This window comes from Diachasma alloeum, unplaced genomic scaffold, assembly GCF_001412515.2.
Source record: "Diachasma alloeum isolate Michigan unplaced genomic scaffold, Dall2.0 Dall_scaffold_26963, whole genome shotgun sequence".
Taxonomy (NCBI): Eukaryota; Metazoa; Arthropoda; class Insecta; order Hymenoptera; family Braconidae; genus Diachasma; species Diachasma alloeum.
The window spans coordinates 1-14,914 of NW_021682898.1; the positions used below are offsets into that span (position 1 = coordinate 1).

The 14,914-nt window shown below is 33.3% G+C and overlaps 1 protein-coding gene across 5 annotated transcripts; it reads left to right on the forward strand.

Annotated features, from left to right (window-relative positions):
- Positions 1–1,513: 1,513 nt before the first annotated feature.
- On the forward strand, positions 1,514–13,359 carry LOC107047185. 5 transcript variants are annotated; one of them, XM_015269931.1, is made up of 5 exons: positions 1,514–1,562; positions 1,778–4,047; positions 4,402–4,544; positions 6,629–6,851; positions 12,949–13,359. In XM_015269931.1, the coding sequence occupies exons 2-5, from the start codon at positions 2,868–2,870 to the stop codon at positions 13,041–13,043; spliced, it is 1,641 nt and encodes a 546-aa protein (XP_015125417.1). In that variant the 5' UTR covers positions 1,514–1,562; positions 1,778–2,867; the 3' UTR covers positions 13,044–13,359. The 5 variants fall into 5 exon arrangements, with proteins under 5 accessions (XP_015125417.1, XP_015125418.1, XP_015125420.1 ...); XM_015269932.1 differs by lacking the exon at positions 1,514–1,562 and having other exon boundaries at positions 1,578–1,976; positions 2,204–4,047; XM_015269934.1 differs by lacking the exon at positions 1,514–1,562 and having other exon boundaries at positions 1,578–4,047; positions 6,629–6,846.
- The last annotated feature ends 1,555 nt before the right edge of the window (positions 13,360–14,914 follow it).

A 14,914-nucleotide genomic window follows, 5' to 3' on the forward strand; every position in this document is an offset into this window, starting at 1 on the left:
ATTAATGAAATTCTCCACCAGAAATTTAAAAAGAGACCGCATTGAAATTCTAAAATCGTTGGTGCCTTCATCTATCGCGCTGACNAGATGGGACACGCCCATATAAAATGATATAAAGTTGTCGATAATATAGATTTGCGGAATTGATTTATGAGCATGGATTTGCAGATGGCAGTTTTTAATCATTCTTGGCGGTTCGTTCTTAAAATTTAAATTTGAAATTGTTTGTGAATTGATTTCCCTACAAAAGAATTTGTTAAAAATTAATGAAATTCTCCACCAGAAATTTAAAAAGAGACCGCATTGAAATTTTAAAATCGTTGGTGCCTTCATCTATCGCGCTGATGAGTTTATTACATAAATTTTAATGTAGAAGCAAATGAAATCATAGTCTTCAATTGTTCAATCTTCAACTTTTCCACCAATAATTAAGTTAGAGAGCTCCAGTTGCGCTCATTCTTATTGTTTTGAATCTATATCTACACTTTTGCAGCAAAATATAGGCAGAAGTGGTGGACTCGCTCATACACACCGAATATTTATGAAATCCTAATATGTGTACTGGGTCACATGAATCCAATGCGACTTCTTTTTGCAATAAATTCAACATTTAATATTTACAATATATAAACCATATTACTCAGAGGAAGAAATACTCCTTAAGAATTTACTTACTGGTCATTTAATATTCTCAATTCAGCTGAGACTCTGTTGTCACCATTCCTTTCGCCATCCTCTTGTAATAATACTCGAAATTTTTGCCGTTTTCTCTTTTGAGATGGTCCAACGGTTTGCGGGACATCTTGATGAGATTCTCTCNACACCGAATATTTATGAAATCCTAATATGTGTACTGGGTCACATGAATCCAATGCGACTTCTTTTTGCAATAAATTCAACATTTAATATTTACAATATATAAACCATATTACTCAGAGGAAGAAATAATCCTTAAGAATTTACTTAGTAGTCATTTAATATTCTCAATTCAGCTGAGACTCTGTTGTCACCATTCCTTTCGCCATCCTCTTGTAATAATACTCGAAATTTTTGCCGTTTTCTCTTTTGAGATAGATGGTCCAACGGTTTGCGGGACATCTTGATGAGATTCTCTCTTGTAATAAGAAATGCTGGCCTCCAATTTGACGTGTGAGAATCTATTTATTCTCTCTCACTCGGGGATATAATAACAGACAATTCAAAGGACGAGCAGCGTATGAGTTAATTGACCGAATTATGGCCTTGATCACGTTTTAATCGTTAGTTTTAGAGTGTCTTGATATTTCCCAAATAATTGGCTACGACGATCACAACATTGTCATCAATAATATCCAGCATTTACTAGTTGGACGCATGGAACGATGGAAATGTGAATAGTCGGATCCTCCGTTCCTCGTTGCACAGTGNAAATAATTGGCTACGACGATCACAACATTGTCATCAATAATATCCAGCATTTACTAGTTGGACGCATGGAACGATGAAAATGTGAATAGTCGGTTCCTCCGTTCCTCGTTGCACAGTGCTCGTCGATTCATTTCATTTTCACGTATTTCAAATCCGTATGCACGGTTGTATTTGCATTAAAATTTCTAATATTTTCTCATCAACATTTTCTTATTTGAGAGCAGCATTCAGACTATTCGATTATATCTAACTATCAATCCTTTTTTTTCATTTCTCAAAACGTTTATTATCTCACGTGGTGTCCATTTGCGAAAAAATACCAGTGACGCAAATTATAACCTCAATTTACGCGTAATATTGCATCCTCCAGTGTATAGAAGTTTCGAGAATGCCAAGATCGAAGAAAAAGTGGGCACTAATTTGGTGGATTGAAACTCACGATAGCAATGTAATTGAACTAAACAAAATAAAAAAAGCAGACCAAAGTGAGGGCTGCGTTACGACATTGAAGTGGCAGGATGACAAGAATAACACATCTTTCCACAGTGGCAAAGTCATCCGCATTTCAGGTATGTACATGTGTTTTAATCTTTTTGCTTTTCATTTAATTTATCTCAATAAGGAATCATTGGAAAGAAAAATGCAAAAAAAAATTATAAACGTTCCGCAGCCATTTCCATAAGCAAATCAGAATTAGGTGCATAACATTTATTTGTCGGAAATTGTTCACATCTTTTCATGTTTTTTACTAATATGATGTACAAGATTTCAATATATTGGACAAATTCTTTTGTAGAAAAAGTTCTAAAGGAGTTATTTTAAACCAAAAACATGATACAATTCCATTTTTCTACACAACGTTTTCATCAGTTGTCATAAAATTGATGAAAATCCGGCTATCATCGGCTCTGACATATGGAAGATTTCTTGTCATTTCACATGTGTCCGGTAAATATGTGCGATGAATATATTAATAGAAAAATGTTAGAAGAAAATTCTGGAACATCTTAAGTACAAAAAAAATGGTTAAATTCCTCAACCGATTGTGTCATCTTAATTTCGATATATTTTAATGAACAATTAATTTGTGTTGGGAGAATTTTTTAGAAAATCGAGACGAACTAGAAAAATTATTCTTGGCTGCGGATGGAGCAATTAAAGATTCTTCTACTAAATTATTCTCCAGTGCAACAATTTCTGACCAGCAAGAACGGTCTCATCAGGAAAAATTGGTTCAAACCATAAGGAAATCAAACCAGAGAAAGATTGCTACCAAGATCCTGAATGATTTGCCAATTTTTACAACTGATGATGCTCCACTCATCAAAAAGCCTCGTAAAGATGATACAGAGGGCAAAAATAGCGATGAAAATAGAGGTAGATACCCTCAACCTGGAAGGAATAATTTTAATGTCCACAAAGTTGACAGCTGTCGATCAGCACCAGTAGCATCAACAACTATGACTTCATCTCATCAATATTCAGCTTCTCAGTCCCAGATATTGATGCCATCTCAATCACCACATGTATTGAAGGAACGCTTCTTTCAAAGAAGTGCTTCCAGTCTGGATGCTCACCACAAGTACACCTCATGTGGTAAAAAACGACACGTGAAGTCCAAGAGTTCGAAATATCATCCTGACAAATGCCCTCCACAGAAATCTCAAATTCATCCCGCGACGATGACAACAGCCTCAAATTGCGGTAATCAAGATTCTTATAGATATGTTAGAAATGGACAAGATGAAAGACCATGCAAAAATTGGCCGTCACAAAGCGCAAACATGATTGGAGTTCAAGGTCAGGGCGACAGTCGTTCTTGTAATTCGCAGAATCAGGGGAATCCCCTTTCTAGTCGTACCGCACCGCCTTGGCAGGAGCATTCTCGATCCACTTCACCTTTTCTATCATTCAGTCACCCTATGGACGCTTATCCAACTTCGTATCCCTGGTCACAATCTTCTATATCATCAGAGCCTTATCCGTTTCAGTCGATGGGGTATTATGGTCACCACTATCCACCACCACAGCAGGCTGACCCGGATAATATGAATTATTGCAATTGTCGACCTCTTCCTTCAGAATTCCCTATGATTGAAACTGGTGATAATACACAGGACAAGGTATTCACAGATTTGCAAAAAGTTCGAAATCCCCTCTACAGAATTGATGAATTTGTTCAGAACAGGAACTCAAAAACTACTTCGCCTTTCAAGACACAACAGAGTTCAGCAATCGAACAGCGTTCTTTAGGAGTTGAAACCCATAGCCTCAATCAAGAGACAGATGTGATTGTTGAATCACCGAAGCATATGGGGTTTTTGGGGTCAATAATTGATAAAAATTCAGAAAATTGTCAAGATCAGGCCAAGGGTGAAAATAAAAATGAAGAGCGGCATGAAACACGAGATCTGCCAAATATTTCCACCTCAGCTACATCAGTGCAGTCGCAGAGTATTGAAAAAGCCGAATCATCGAGTTCGCAAGACGATTCTGATATGCCTGACGATTATAGCGATGGAGAGGGGGTTCATTCGTCTGATGAGAAGTCTCTTGAAAGTAATCTCTGTATGGAAACCTCTGACAACAAGAATATTGACAAAGCAGCTCAAAGGCTCGCAAAGTTGCTGCCAAATCCGAGTGAGTTCTCAAACTTCAAAATTTTTTCTTTTGAAACTTGAATTTGTACGTGATTTGCGACGTTAAATATTTAATAGTATATTTCGTAACGACGCCAAAAAACACTTTTTCATCACGCTGTGACGAAAAGTGAACTTTTCGGCACGCTCCGTGTGCCTAAAAGTCCAATTTCCGCCACATTGTGATGAAAAATATTGTTCGTAACTCGTGAAAAAATGTTTCCAACGTGAAATGTTTTTTTGTGTGCTCGCCTTCGGCTCGTGATATAAACCTCCCACGCGCCAAAAAACACTTTTTGGCACCCGTTACGAAATATACTATTTTGTACTCGTTACGAAATATACTAATTTGCAGTTCCGAGAGGATGGGTAATGTGTCAAAAAATACTTCTGAAGGCATTGACGTACAATTGCGAAAAAACGAATAGTGCTAGAGGAAACGAAATGTTCACACCCCCACCACTGCCTGAAGAATTTTATAAGTCCGGTGAAGACAAGGTAAGAGGAGAGATTGATTGGAGAACAAATGACTTGTCCCATGTTTGCAATAGGAAATGAGCAAAGTCTTGTTTTTTTTATTGTAAAAGACCTTTTCTGAAGAAAAAATATCTGCAAAAAATTTTCTAAGCATAAAAGGCAAATTGAATTGGTCAAAAATTTCGCGCATTCCTCCAATCACCAACTATTGCAATTTATGTATGGCATATTCCAACAATTATCGACGAACGATCCAGCGTGTAATTTTTTATTTGACTAAAAATTTGATCACTTTTAGGGATATTGAAATGAGTCTTCTCCTATATTTTTAGCCTTTTATCTCGTCCAGTCCACGAGAAACACCCATATTGATTTTTTTCCTGAAAGAAATTTCATTAGTTTTTCACAAATATCGCTTGGGTTTCACGTGAAAAATACATAAAAGCTTTTTCCAAGAAAATTGTTCAAAGTTGCAACAAAAAAATCCGCGAATGCTTTGGCGCAATATTACAATGGTCAAAAAAATTTTTTTTGTGGCAATTTTTTGGTTTTTCCACCTTGCACCCATGAAATTATTATTTTAAATTTTTTCATCTGCAAATATGGGTTTCTGGCAATAAGTTGTAACGTCCAGTTATCGGGAGGCAACATAAAGTTGAAGTTTTTATTTTTTTCATTTTCTTAAAATGGAAAATTATGTTTGTTGGGTGCCACGTATTAAAATAATATTAAGATAGTTGTGACGTTCGGGGAAAAATTTAGAATGAAGAATAGGATTATTTTTAATTGAAATGTTCAATATGTTGGACGCCAGTCGATGGATTATTTTTCGAGAGTGCATCGATTCCNAAAATTTAGAATGAAGAACAGGATTATTTTTAATTGAAATGTTAAATATGTTGGACGCCAGTCGATGGTTTATTTTTCGAGAGTGCATCGACTCCTCGATTTGGAAATCTAATGGAAGATTACCCATTAGATTAGAGTTGACAAAAAAATAATAAACTTGCTTGTGAAAGTTACGAAAAATGACGAATGAAAGTTGTAATACACATTATTCTAGATTCAACCTCTTTCATTGTGAGATGATTCGATGGAAAGAATATTAAATCCTACTGGACTGTTTTTCCCTGCATCTGGTTCCACTGTAATACAAAAATGCAATTAAAAATAGTTAATCATATTTTCTATTGATTATTTTTCTCACTCGGATTTCAGCCAATCAGAGCGCAGTATTTAAGGCTGTCAAGGAGTTTTATTTCCGAAATTTCTAAAAAATTTCCGACGGAAATTCACTAGTAGCTTTTCAAATGTTTTTCATCGTTCAACGCATTTCACGTTTAATATTCTGTGTGACAGATAAACAAAAAAGTGGATTGTAAATGTATGGCTATGTAAATGTATCCGGATGCTGTTCACTACATTTTGCTTGGCCGAAATCCGAGTGGAAAAATAATCCGTCAAATACCACTCGTGCTTTAAAATTAATCTGATATTTTCCTCAAGCTTCTCTGCCTAGGAAGGAGTGTGTCAAATTTTGCAGAAAAATCCCTCGTGCTTCGCATTCGGTATTTTAAACCTGCAAAATTTGACACAATCGTTCCTAGGCAACGAAGCTATCGGAAAATATCCGCTAATTTGGAAGCACTAGTGGTATTACTACTAAATAATTCATGGAGCAAAAGTAATTTGTGTGAAATTCAACGTAAATAATATTCGAAGAGATTATTTTCGTATAGAAAAATTTTATTCTGAATGTTGAATAGTTGCTCACAATTTCATAACATGGATCAGTTACATTATTTTGCAATTTTAAACGTTTAATATTCAAAATAGAAGATTAAAAACTACCATTCTAAAGCAAATCATTTTTTAATTGGCACTTCACAGTTTTGATACCAATGGACCTTCGTTCAATACTTACTTAAGAATAAAGGGTTGGCAATTACAAAATTAATAATTAATATCTTAGAATTAGAAAATTGATTTAGCCATCCATCTATAATGAGATTAATTTTGATTGTTCGGTTAATTAATAATATTCAGGCCTTTGAATCCACAAACCCATGGCTTTGCCACGAATGATATTATTTTTAATATTTTAGGTTGAAATAGCTGAGAGGTGTGGATTTTATCTGAAAAAAAATCTCGTTACTTATGTAGAAATGATGACTAAAGATGGAAACGGTTTCTATTGGAGGAGTGCTGTAACTATTGTATTGAACGAGGTGTATAAAGGAAGTTACTCGTTGACTGATTACTGTGCCCTTGGTGCCCGAGGTGGAGGAAGGCCAGGAATTTGCAAAAGACTTTTTGCTGGATTGTATAGTAAAATTAAACTTTCCTCCCATTATTACGATTAGGGCAAATTCTTTTAAAGAATTACTTTCTAAATTTCCTTCTGCAAATTTCCAAACAAACGAGAAAATGTAATAGGGAAACCTAGCGAATTTGATAGACAATCCTATTAAATTATTAGATTATTATTAGATTTTTGTTGAACTTTCTATTAGTTTCTGGAAGGCTCTGCAGAAAATATTCTCAAGAAAGAGTCAATAGAATTTGATTATTCTATACAACTTATTCTATCTAGATATTTTCGATAGAATTCCCTCGACTCAAATTTTCCACTTTATTTTTATTCTATTTTTATTTTCGTTTCATCAAGAAAATCAAACAAAAAACGTGGAAAATTTGAGGAAATTCTATAGAACATATAATATTATATCAATATAAAATTTATAGAAAAATGAAATTCTATTGACTTGTTCTACTGAATATTTTTTATTAAATATTTGAATAGAATCTGCGAAAAACTAATAGACAATTTCATAGAAATCCAATAGAATGGCTTAGCGAATTTGCTGCGTTTTTCTATTAAATTTTTTCATCCGTGCATAACGTGCATACCTCACGGAAAATTGTTGAAAGTAGTAAAATTTCAGGAAACTATTGTTCCTAATTTCCAATAGGAGCAGTTTCACGCCAAATCTGAAGTCCAAACAATTGGATTGCATGAATTTTGTTTCCAATTTTTTTCTGGAAAGTTAGCAAATGAACACAAAACAAGTGCGAAATTGTTCTTATATTGCATAGTATAGTAATTTTTGTTAATAAATTAGCAATATGCTTCTGAATGTTTATTTTGCACATAATTTTCTCTTATCATGTATAAATCATTGTTAATAAACGAATTTTATCTAACATACTTGAATGAATTTGAAATATCACATGAGAAGAAATCATTGGAATACTCAATTTCAGAGAAATTTAAGAAAAATTCCAAATTTTGAACAATTATTATAAAAATTGAATGAACCAATATAGGTATCGTAATCATCTTTTAACTTCGACTTAAGGCTCGGCACCATTATCCGCCAAACCTTATCTAGATTGCTTTTTTTGTTCAATGTTTATCTCAAAATTTCAACTCGATCCCTCGTCACTCAGAGACACCTGAAAATTGTGAATTTGGATAGAAAAAATGTAAAAAAAACCCTGAACATTTTGCAGAAGCATTTTTAATTAATACTGCAGAATGAGTTCAATAGAAGAGATATGAATAATACATTATTACCGTGGCAAATGGCGGCCTGTCAGTGGCCACCATGGGGGCAGGAAAGACGAGATACTAAATGCTTCAGCACAGCGCAACAGATGATTGTACAAAAAGAAGTTCTTTGAAAAATTTGGTAAAATTTTCAAGAATTCCTTGAAAACACTTTTACGATGAACTACGAATTACTTACAACCATCTCCTTAATCGAAAATTGTACTGTCCATCAACTGTCCCTTTGTTAAGGGCGTAAAAAAAGAAAAAAAAGAGATTTTCCTATGTTTGCAATTCCCGACAAAAATGACAGCTGATCGCCAGTACAATTATCAATGGAGGAGATCGCGAAAGTGATTAGTAATTCATCGTAAGTGTGATAAAAATATTACAAATTTTCTGAAAGAGCCTTCATTTATACAATNAAAAAAAAGAGATTTTCCTATGTTTGCTGACAGCTATGACAGCTGATCGCCAGTACAATTATCAATGGAGGAGATCGCGAAAGTGATTAGTAATTCATCGTAAAAGTGTGATAAAAATATTACAAATTTTCTGAAAGAGCCTTCATTTATACAATTGTCTTACTGCGTTCTGCCAACGGATTTATTATTTTGTTTCGGATCCTCAGGCCGCCATTTGCTACGGTAATTATACATTATTCATCCTAACTCCTATATTGACATCATTCAATCATGTATTTATATCAATTTCTCATTAATGAATACATGGAATTAAATCATTTTATTCAAATTTAGGTACTACTAAGCCATATCCATCGCCATTCATTAAAATTTAATTCATTGATTCATTTTTTTAATTTTCCAATTTTTTCAAAATTCAGTTATAATACGATAATTCTAAAAAATGTTCTAAATTCATTGAATGACGGCTTAAAAAATTTGTTTGGATATTGTTCTGACCGAGTTCGAAGATGGAGGTAATGGCAATAATCGTTGTTTTGATAATCAGAACTTGGGGATATCTTTGAATTTTATGATTACAAATGAATTCAATCATAGCTTCAAATGTTCCTTTCAAGGCCACTAAGTCGAAGTTAAAAGATGTTACGGTAGATATATTGGTCGAAAATTCATGAAAAAAATTTCGATTTTTTTCATGAATTTTCCTGAAAGCAAGCTTTACGGTGGTTTCCGCAAATGCGATGTTTCAAATTCATTCAAGTATAAATAAGTAAAATTTTTCTATTAACATTTTATCGAAGGGTTAAGAGGAGAGACAGAACCGTAAAAAAAAACAATCGATAGTGTATACTGTTGAACATTTCCGTCTGAATTTTGCGGGCCAAATTCCGAAAATTTTTATCGTGTTCAATTTTCAGTAGTAATACCACTAATGCTTCAAAATTATCGGATATTTTCCTATAGCTTCGTAGCCTAGGAACGATTGTGTCAAATTTTGCAGGTTTAAAATCCCGAGTGCAAAGCACAAGGGATTTTTCTGCAAAAGTTGACACACTCGTTCTTAGGCAGGGAAGCTTGAGGAAAATATCCGATTAATTTTGAAGCACGAGAGGTATTTGACGGATTATTTTTCCACTCGGATTTCGGCCAAGCAAAGTGCAGTGAACAGCATCCGGATACATTTACAACCCACTTTTTTGTTCATCTGTCACACAGAATATTAAACGTGAAATGCGTTGAAAGATGAGAAACATTTGAAAAGCTACTAGTGAATTTCCGTCGGAAATTTTTTAGAAATTGCCGAAATAAAACTGACAGCCTTAAATACTGCGCTCTGATTGGCTGAAATCCGAGTGAGAAAAATAATCACTGAAATTTCAGGAAATCTACTAGTCATTAAAAAATCAAATATTTCATTGATTTTCTGTTTGAGTGATCTGAAAATTAATAAAGTCCTTGAATTTCAGTTCAATTATTCCGTGAAAATTCAGCAAAATCTGGATAATTTAGGAAAAAATTAATGTCATTTTGTATCTGAATATTCATGTTGCATTGAAAATTCAATCACATTATTAAATACCTATCTTACTCCCAGTGAAAACTCATGAATTTCCTTGAATTATACCTAAACCTTGAAATTTTATGAAAATTTTCCCCCTAAATTAGATTTAATGTCACTGTCATAAGAATTACTGTCATATTTTCCCTAAAAATTCAAAAAATTTCTAACTTTTTTTTAGAATTAATTTTTAACATAGAAATTTCTAACGTAGAAGAAAGGGATAATAAGAATAATCATGATGATAACATTCAATTAAGTTGGAAATCTGATTAAAAAAACCATTCGGACGCATATTGCTAATTTATTAGCAAATAAAACACCGACGGCGGTGCCTGTGTGGTTAGAATGTGGGATTGGCATGCGGGAGGCCCGGGGGTCGATTCCCGGCTGGGGGGGCCAAAATTTGTGACAGTCTAAATTTCCCAGTTTCATTGTCGAGCGGGAGTCTCGCAAGAGACGACTGTACCTGGGCAGGTTTTTCCTTCGAATGAGGTTTTCCTTTGTCCTTCGGCGAATGCGGTACAGGGGGTTAGGGGATGGGAATGTTCCCTTCCCATCGTAAAGACCCGAAAGGGTATACGAGAAGAAAAAAATAGCAAAAAAACTATACTATTTGCAGTACAAGAGCAATTTCCCACTTGCTTTTCTTTTCTTTCAACCAAAATTCAGAATTTTTGGATGTCCCTAAGTAATGGGGCATCGAGTTGAAATGTCGAAATGAAAATCGAACAAAAAGTCAATCTAAATAACATTTGGCAGATAATGAACCCGACCCTTAATGACATTGGAACAAATATTTTACGCTATAATTGAATTAATTTGGAGCATGATATTCAAAGTTATCCCCGGAATTCTGATTTTCACAAAATACCAAATTTTTTGAAATTTTCCAATAAATCAAAATAACGATTATTGCGATCGCCTTCATCTTCGAACTCAGTCAAAAGGACATTCAATCAATTTTTTTAAGCCATTATTCAATCAATGCACAACCTTTTTTTTAGTTATCGTGGAACAACTGATTTTCGAAGAAATTAAAATAACTAATCGATGAATTGAATTTTAATTAATGGCGATTGATAGGGCTTAACACTGCCTTCATTTGGAAAAAAAAATTAATTCTATCCATTCATTAGTGAATAATTGAAGAAAAACAATATTAAATACGTACACACAACAAACATATGTCAGGAAGAGGTTTAAAAATTGCATTTTCAGACTTTTTTAAATCTTACTGGGTAAATATAATACTATAAAAAATCCAACACTTGAATTTCAACGATTACGAAGCTCCCATCGGGAAGCAAAAAAAAAGAAAAAAGTATTGTTAATTTCAGCAATTATTATTGATTGAAAGCTCCTTTTTTTCTGTGAATTTTTTTCTTCACATTACCAAAACAATTCTAACCCCCTTTACAGCTATCAAATTCCTCATTGACATACCTAATGAATATATGAAAAAACTTCAAAACGAGAAATTGCATGTCCTTCATTTTGACGAGGGTATACACTAAATTATGTTTTATTTTTCAATCGCGATTATCTATAAAACATAATTTTAAACAAGTGGAAAATTTGTTTTTTTTTTTCTAGGAGCATAGCTGTTTTTGTTAATAAATTAGTAATATGTTTTGGAATGGTCATCTTGCACGTATTTTTTTTCATTCTAAGGGGCTATTCTACTTTATCCTACTTTATTGTCCACTTTTTTTAAATCCGAATTTCACAATTTTTATTGAAAATTGTTAGGACTTTTCGTGATGACATTGATTTTATTCCTATAAATGATTGTTTTTATTTCCAATATATTGGATCTGCCATAAAAATAGTAAAATTCTGAACAAAAAAGGAAAAAATTGCATACATCAAGGGCCCATTTTTTTTATTATCGTCAAGGTGAACGTTCATAGTGACAAATTTTATAAGAAAAATACAAATAGAAAAACATTGTGACGTAATCGCTGAAAATCGAGTTTTTTAATTATTATATTCCACAATCAAGGGAAATATATTTATCCTGCATGTCAATGAAGCTAGAGGAAAGATGAAAATTTGGAAGCCTAAGAAATTAAATCCTGTTCATTAAAACGCGAGTTATATATTTTTTAAAATAATAAATGAACATGAAAAAAATTGAGTTCATACCGAAGTAGAAAAAAAAATAAAAAATTGAGGAATACCTTTTTGCCCATTCCAAGCTCAGTGAAAAATCCCTGTCAAATTTTTCTGAGAGATTCTCACATGATTTTGTCAGTGTAACTCAATACAAAATCGATGAAAACAAAAATGTTAATGGAGTTGTTATGTTGTACCGCAGTCTTGTTTGACCCAATGTATCATTTTGCCCCGGTTTCTCCCACAACATCTGCATTTCAGAAATTTCATATTTGATACATAACTTGGAGGAAGAATTCATTCAACTATGGCATAATTGGAAGGTGAAGAGCAATTTTCCCTCATTCTCAGTAGGTCATTCACTGAAAGTATTAATGAATCCCAAATTAGGGAGAAACACTGACATTAATTGACACAAAAAAATACGTCATTTTATCGATGATTTTTGGTGAAATTTTCAATAAAAAAACATCGATTTATGCCGTCATGATTGGAGTGATCGTGATATGATTTTTTTCTTCAATATTTTCGTCCGAAGCCCACCTTTTCAGAATAAAATTTATAAGAAAATCTCCCACATCGACTTTTTTAGGATATAGATTCAGCGTGGAACAGCTCGTCTATACAAAAGTGAATTGAATGGAATGTCATCCCCACAATTGCTTAGAAAATTCAATCTATTATTGGAATTTTAATGATCGTCTTACATGAAAAATTCGATTTTATTCAATTGCCAAGGTAACCAAAAAATTTAATGAACAATCCCATTTACAGAATGGATTTGCAAGTTAGCTGGAGAAGGAGAAGTCATTGACCGCGCCTTGTACATAAAATGTATTAATAAGGCTGCTGGTAACAAACGTAAATAAAAGTTCCTGGAGGTAAAGATATGAAACTAATGTTAAGAATATGAAAAGATGTGAAAAGCTAATTATAAGAGGTTATAACTAATTTTAAAAAGTTAGTGTCCATCTGGTGTGGACACGAAATGAGTTGTGGTGTTGTAATGCTAAAAAAACAATGAGAGAATTGAGCAGTTAATTTTAAGGAGCGTGTGAGGATCAATATGAGGTATTCCATGCCGGATGAGTAAACGACTGACCCTCACCCGCTTGAAAATTGATGGCGATTCTTTCTACGATTGGGGGGCTTGAAAAACTATGTCTTAAAGCCCAGTTCGGAGATATAATTTCCTTAAATTTTATCCGTTTTTTTTTCATTTCATTTTCAACTCGAATTCTACTCATCCGATTTACCTTTATTAGGGGTCAAAATTTTCCATTTTTCATCACCTATAAGAACATTCTTAGCAAAGATTTTTTTTTATTTCTAGATGCTCAAAATAATGAATTTTCAAAAAAAAAAGTTGAAAAAGTTGAATTTTGCAAATTACGTCACGATTGATTTTTTTCATATTTTTTCCATCAATTCTTATAATCAAATCGAGTATTTTGAGACATCATACATATTGGGTTTCATCCGGGATATATTTTATTTTCAATTTTTTCTCTTCGAAATTCCACAAATTTGGTGAAAACATCCCAAATGACTTTGATGATGTATCGAAAAAATATGTAATATATAGGTATACATTTAAATTGACTTCATACTGTTTATAATCAACGTCAATCAGCGCGCTTTNGACTTCATACTGTTTATAATCAAAGTCAATCAACGCGCTTTTGGGGTATTTCGAGCGAATTCGCGGAGTTTTGAAAAGAAAAAATTAAAAATAAAATAGATCCGGGATGAAACCCAACATGTATGACGGCTCAAAATGCTCGTTTTTATTATAAGAATTACTGTTAATTTTTTTTTTTAATCAATCGCGACGTATTCAGAAAAATACAACTTTTTCAATTTTTTTTTTCGAAAATTTGTTACTTTGAGCATTTAGAGATTGGAAAAAAAAATTACCAAAATTATTCTTATAGGTGGTAAAAAATTCAACATTTTAACCCTTAATAAATCGGAATCGAACGAATAGAACTCGAGTTGTTGAATAAAAACCGATAAAATTNAATTACTGTCATATTTTCCCTAAAAATTCAAAAAATTTCTAACTTTTTTTTAGAATTAATTTTTAACATAGAAATTTCTAACGTAGAAGAAAGGGATAATAAGAATAATCATGATGATAACATTCAATTAAGTTGGAAATCTGATTAAAAAAACCATTCGGACGCATATTGCTAATTTATTAGCAAATAAAACACCGACGGCGGTGCCTGTGTGGTTAGAGTGTGGGATTGGCATGCGGGAGGCCCGGGGGTCGATTCCCGGCTGGGGGGGCCAAAATTTGTGACAGTCTAAATTTCACAGTTTCATTGTCGACCGGGAGTCTCGCCNCAGGCCTGGCTAGGACCGGTAGAAATTTATCGTAGAGGATTCAATAGGTCCAAGTAGGTTTTGCTCCTGTCCTTTTTGTTCCTAAAGAGTGCTGAAATGGAATNTTTTATCGTCAAGGTGAACGTTCATAGTGACAAATTTTATAAGAAAAATACAAATAGAAAAACATTGTGACGTAATCGCTGAAAATCGAGTTTTTTAATTATTATATTCCACAATCAAGGGAAATATATTTATCCTGCATGTCAATGAAGCTAGAGGAAAGATGAAAATTTGGAAGCCTAAGAAATTAAATCCTCTTCATTAAAACGCGAGTTATATTTTTTTTTNATAGGTCCAAGTAGGTTTTGCTCCTGTCCTTTTTGTTCCTAAAGAGTGCTGAAATGGAATA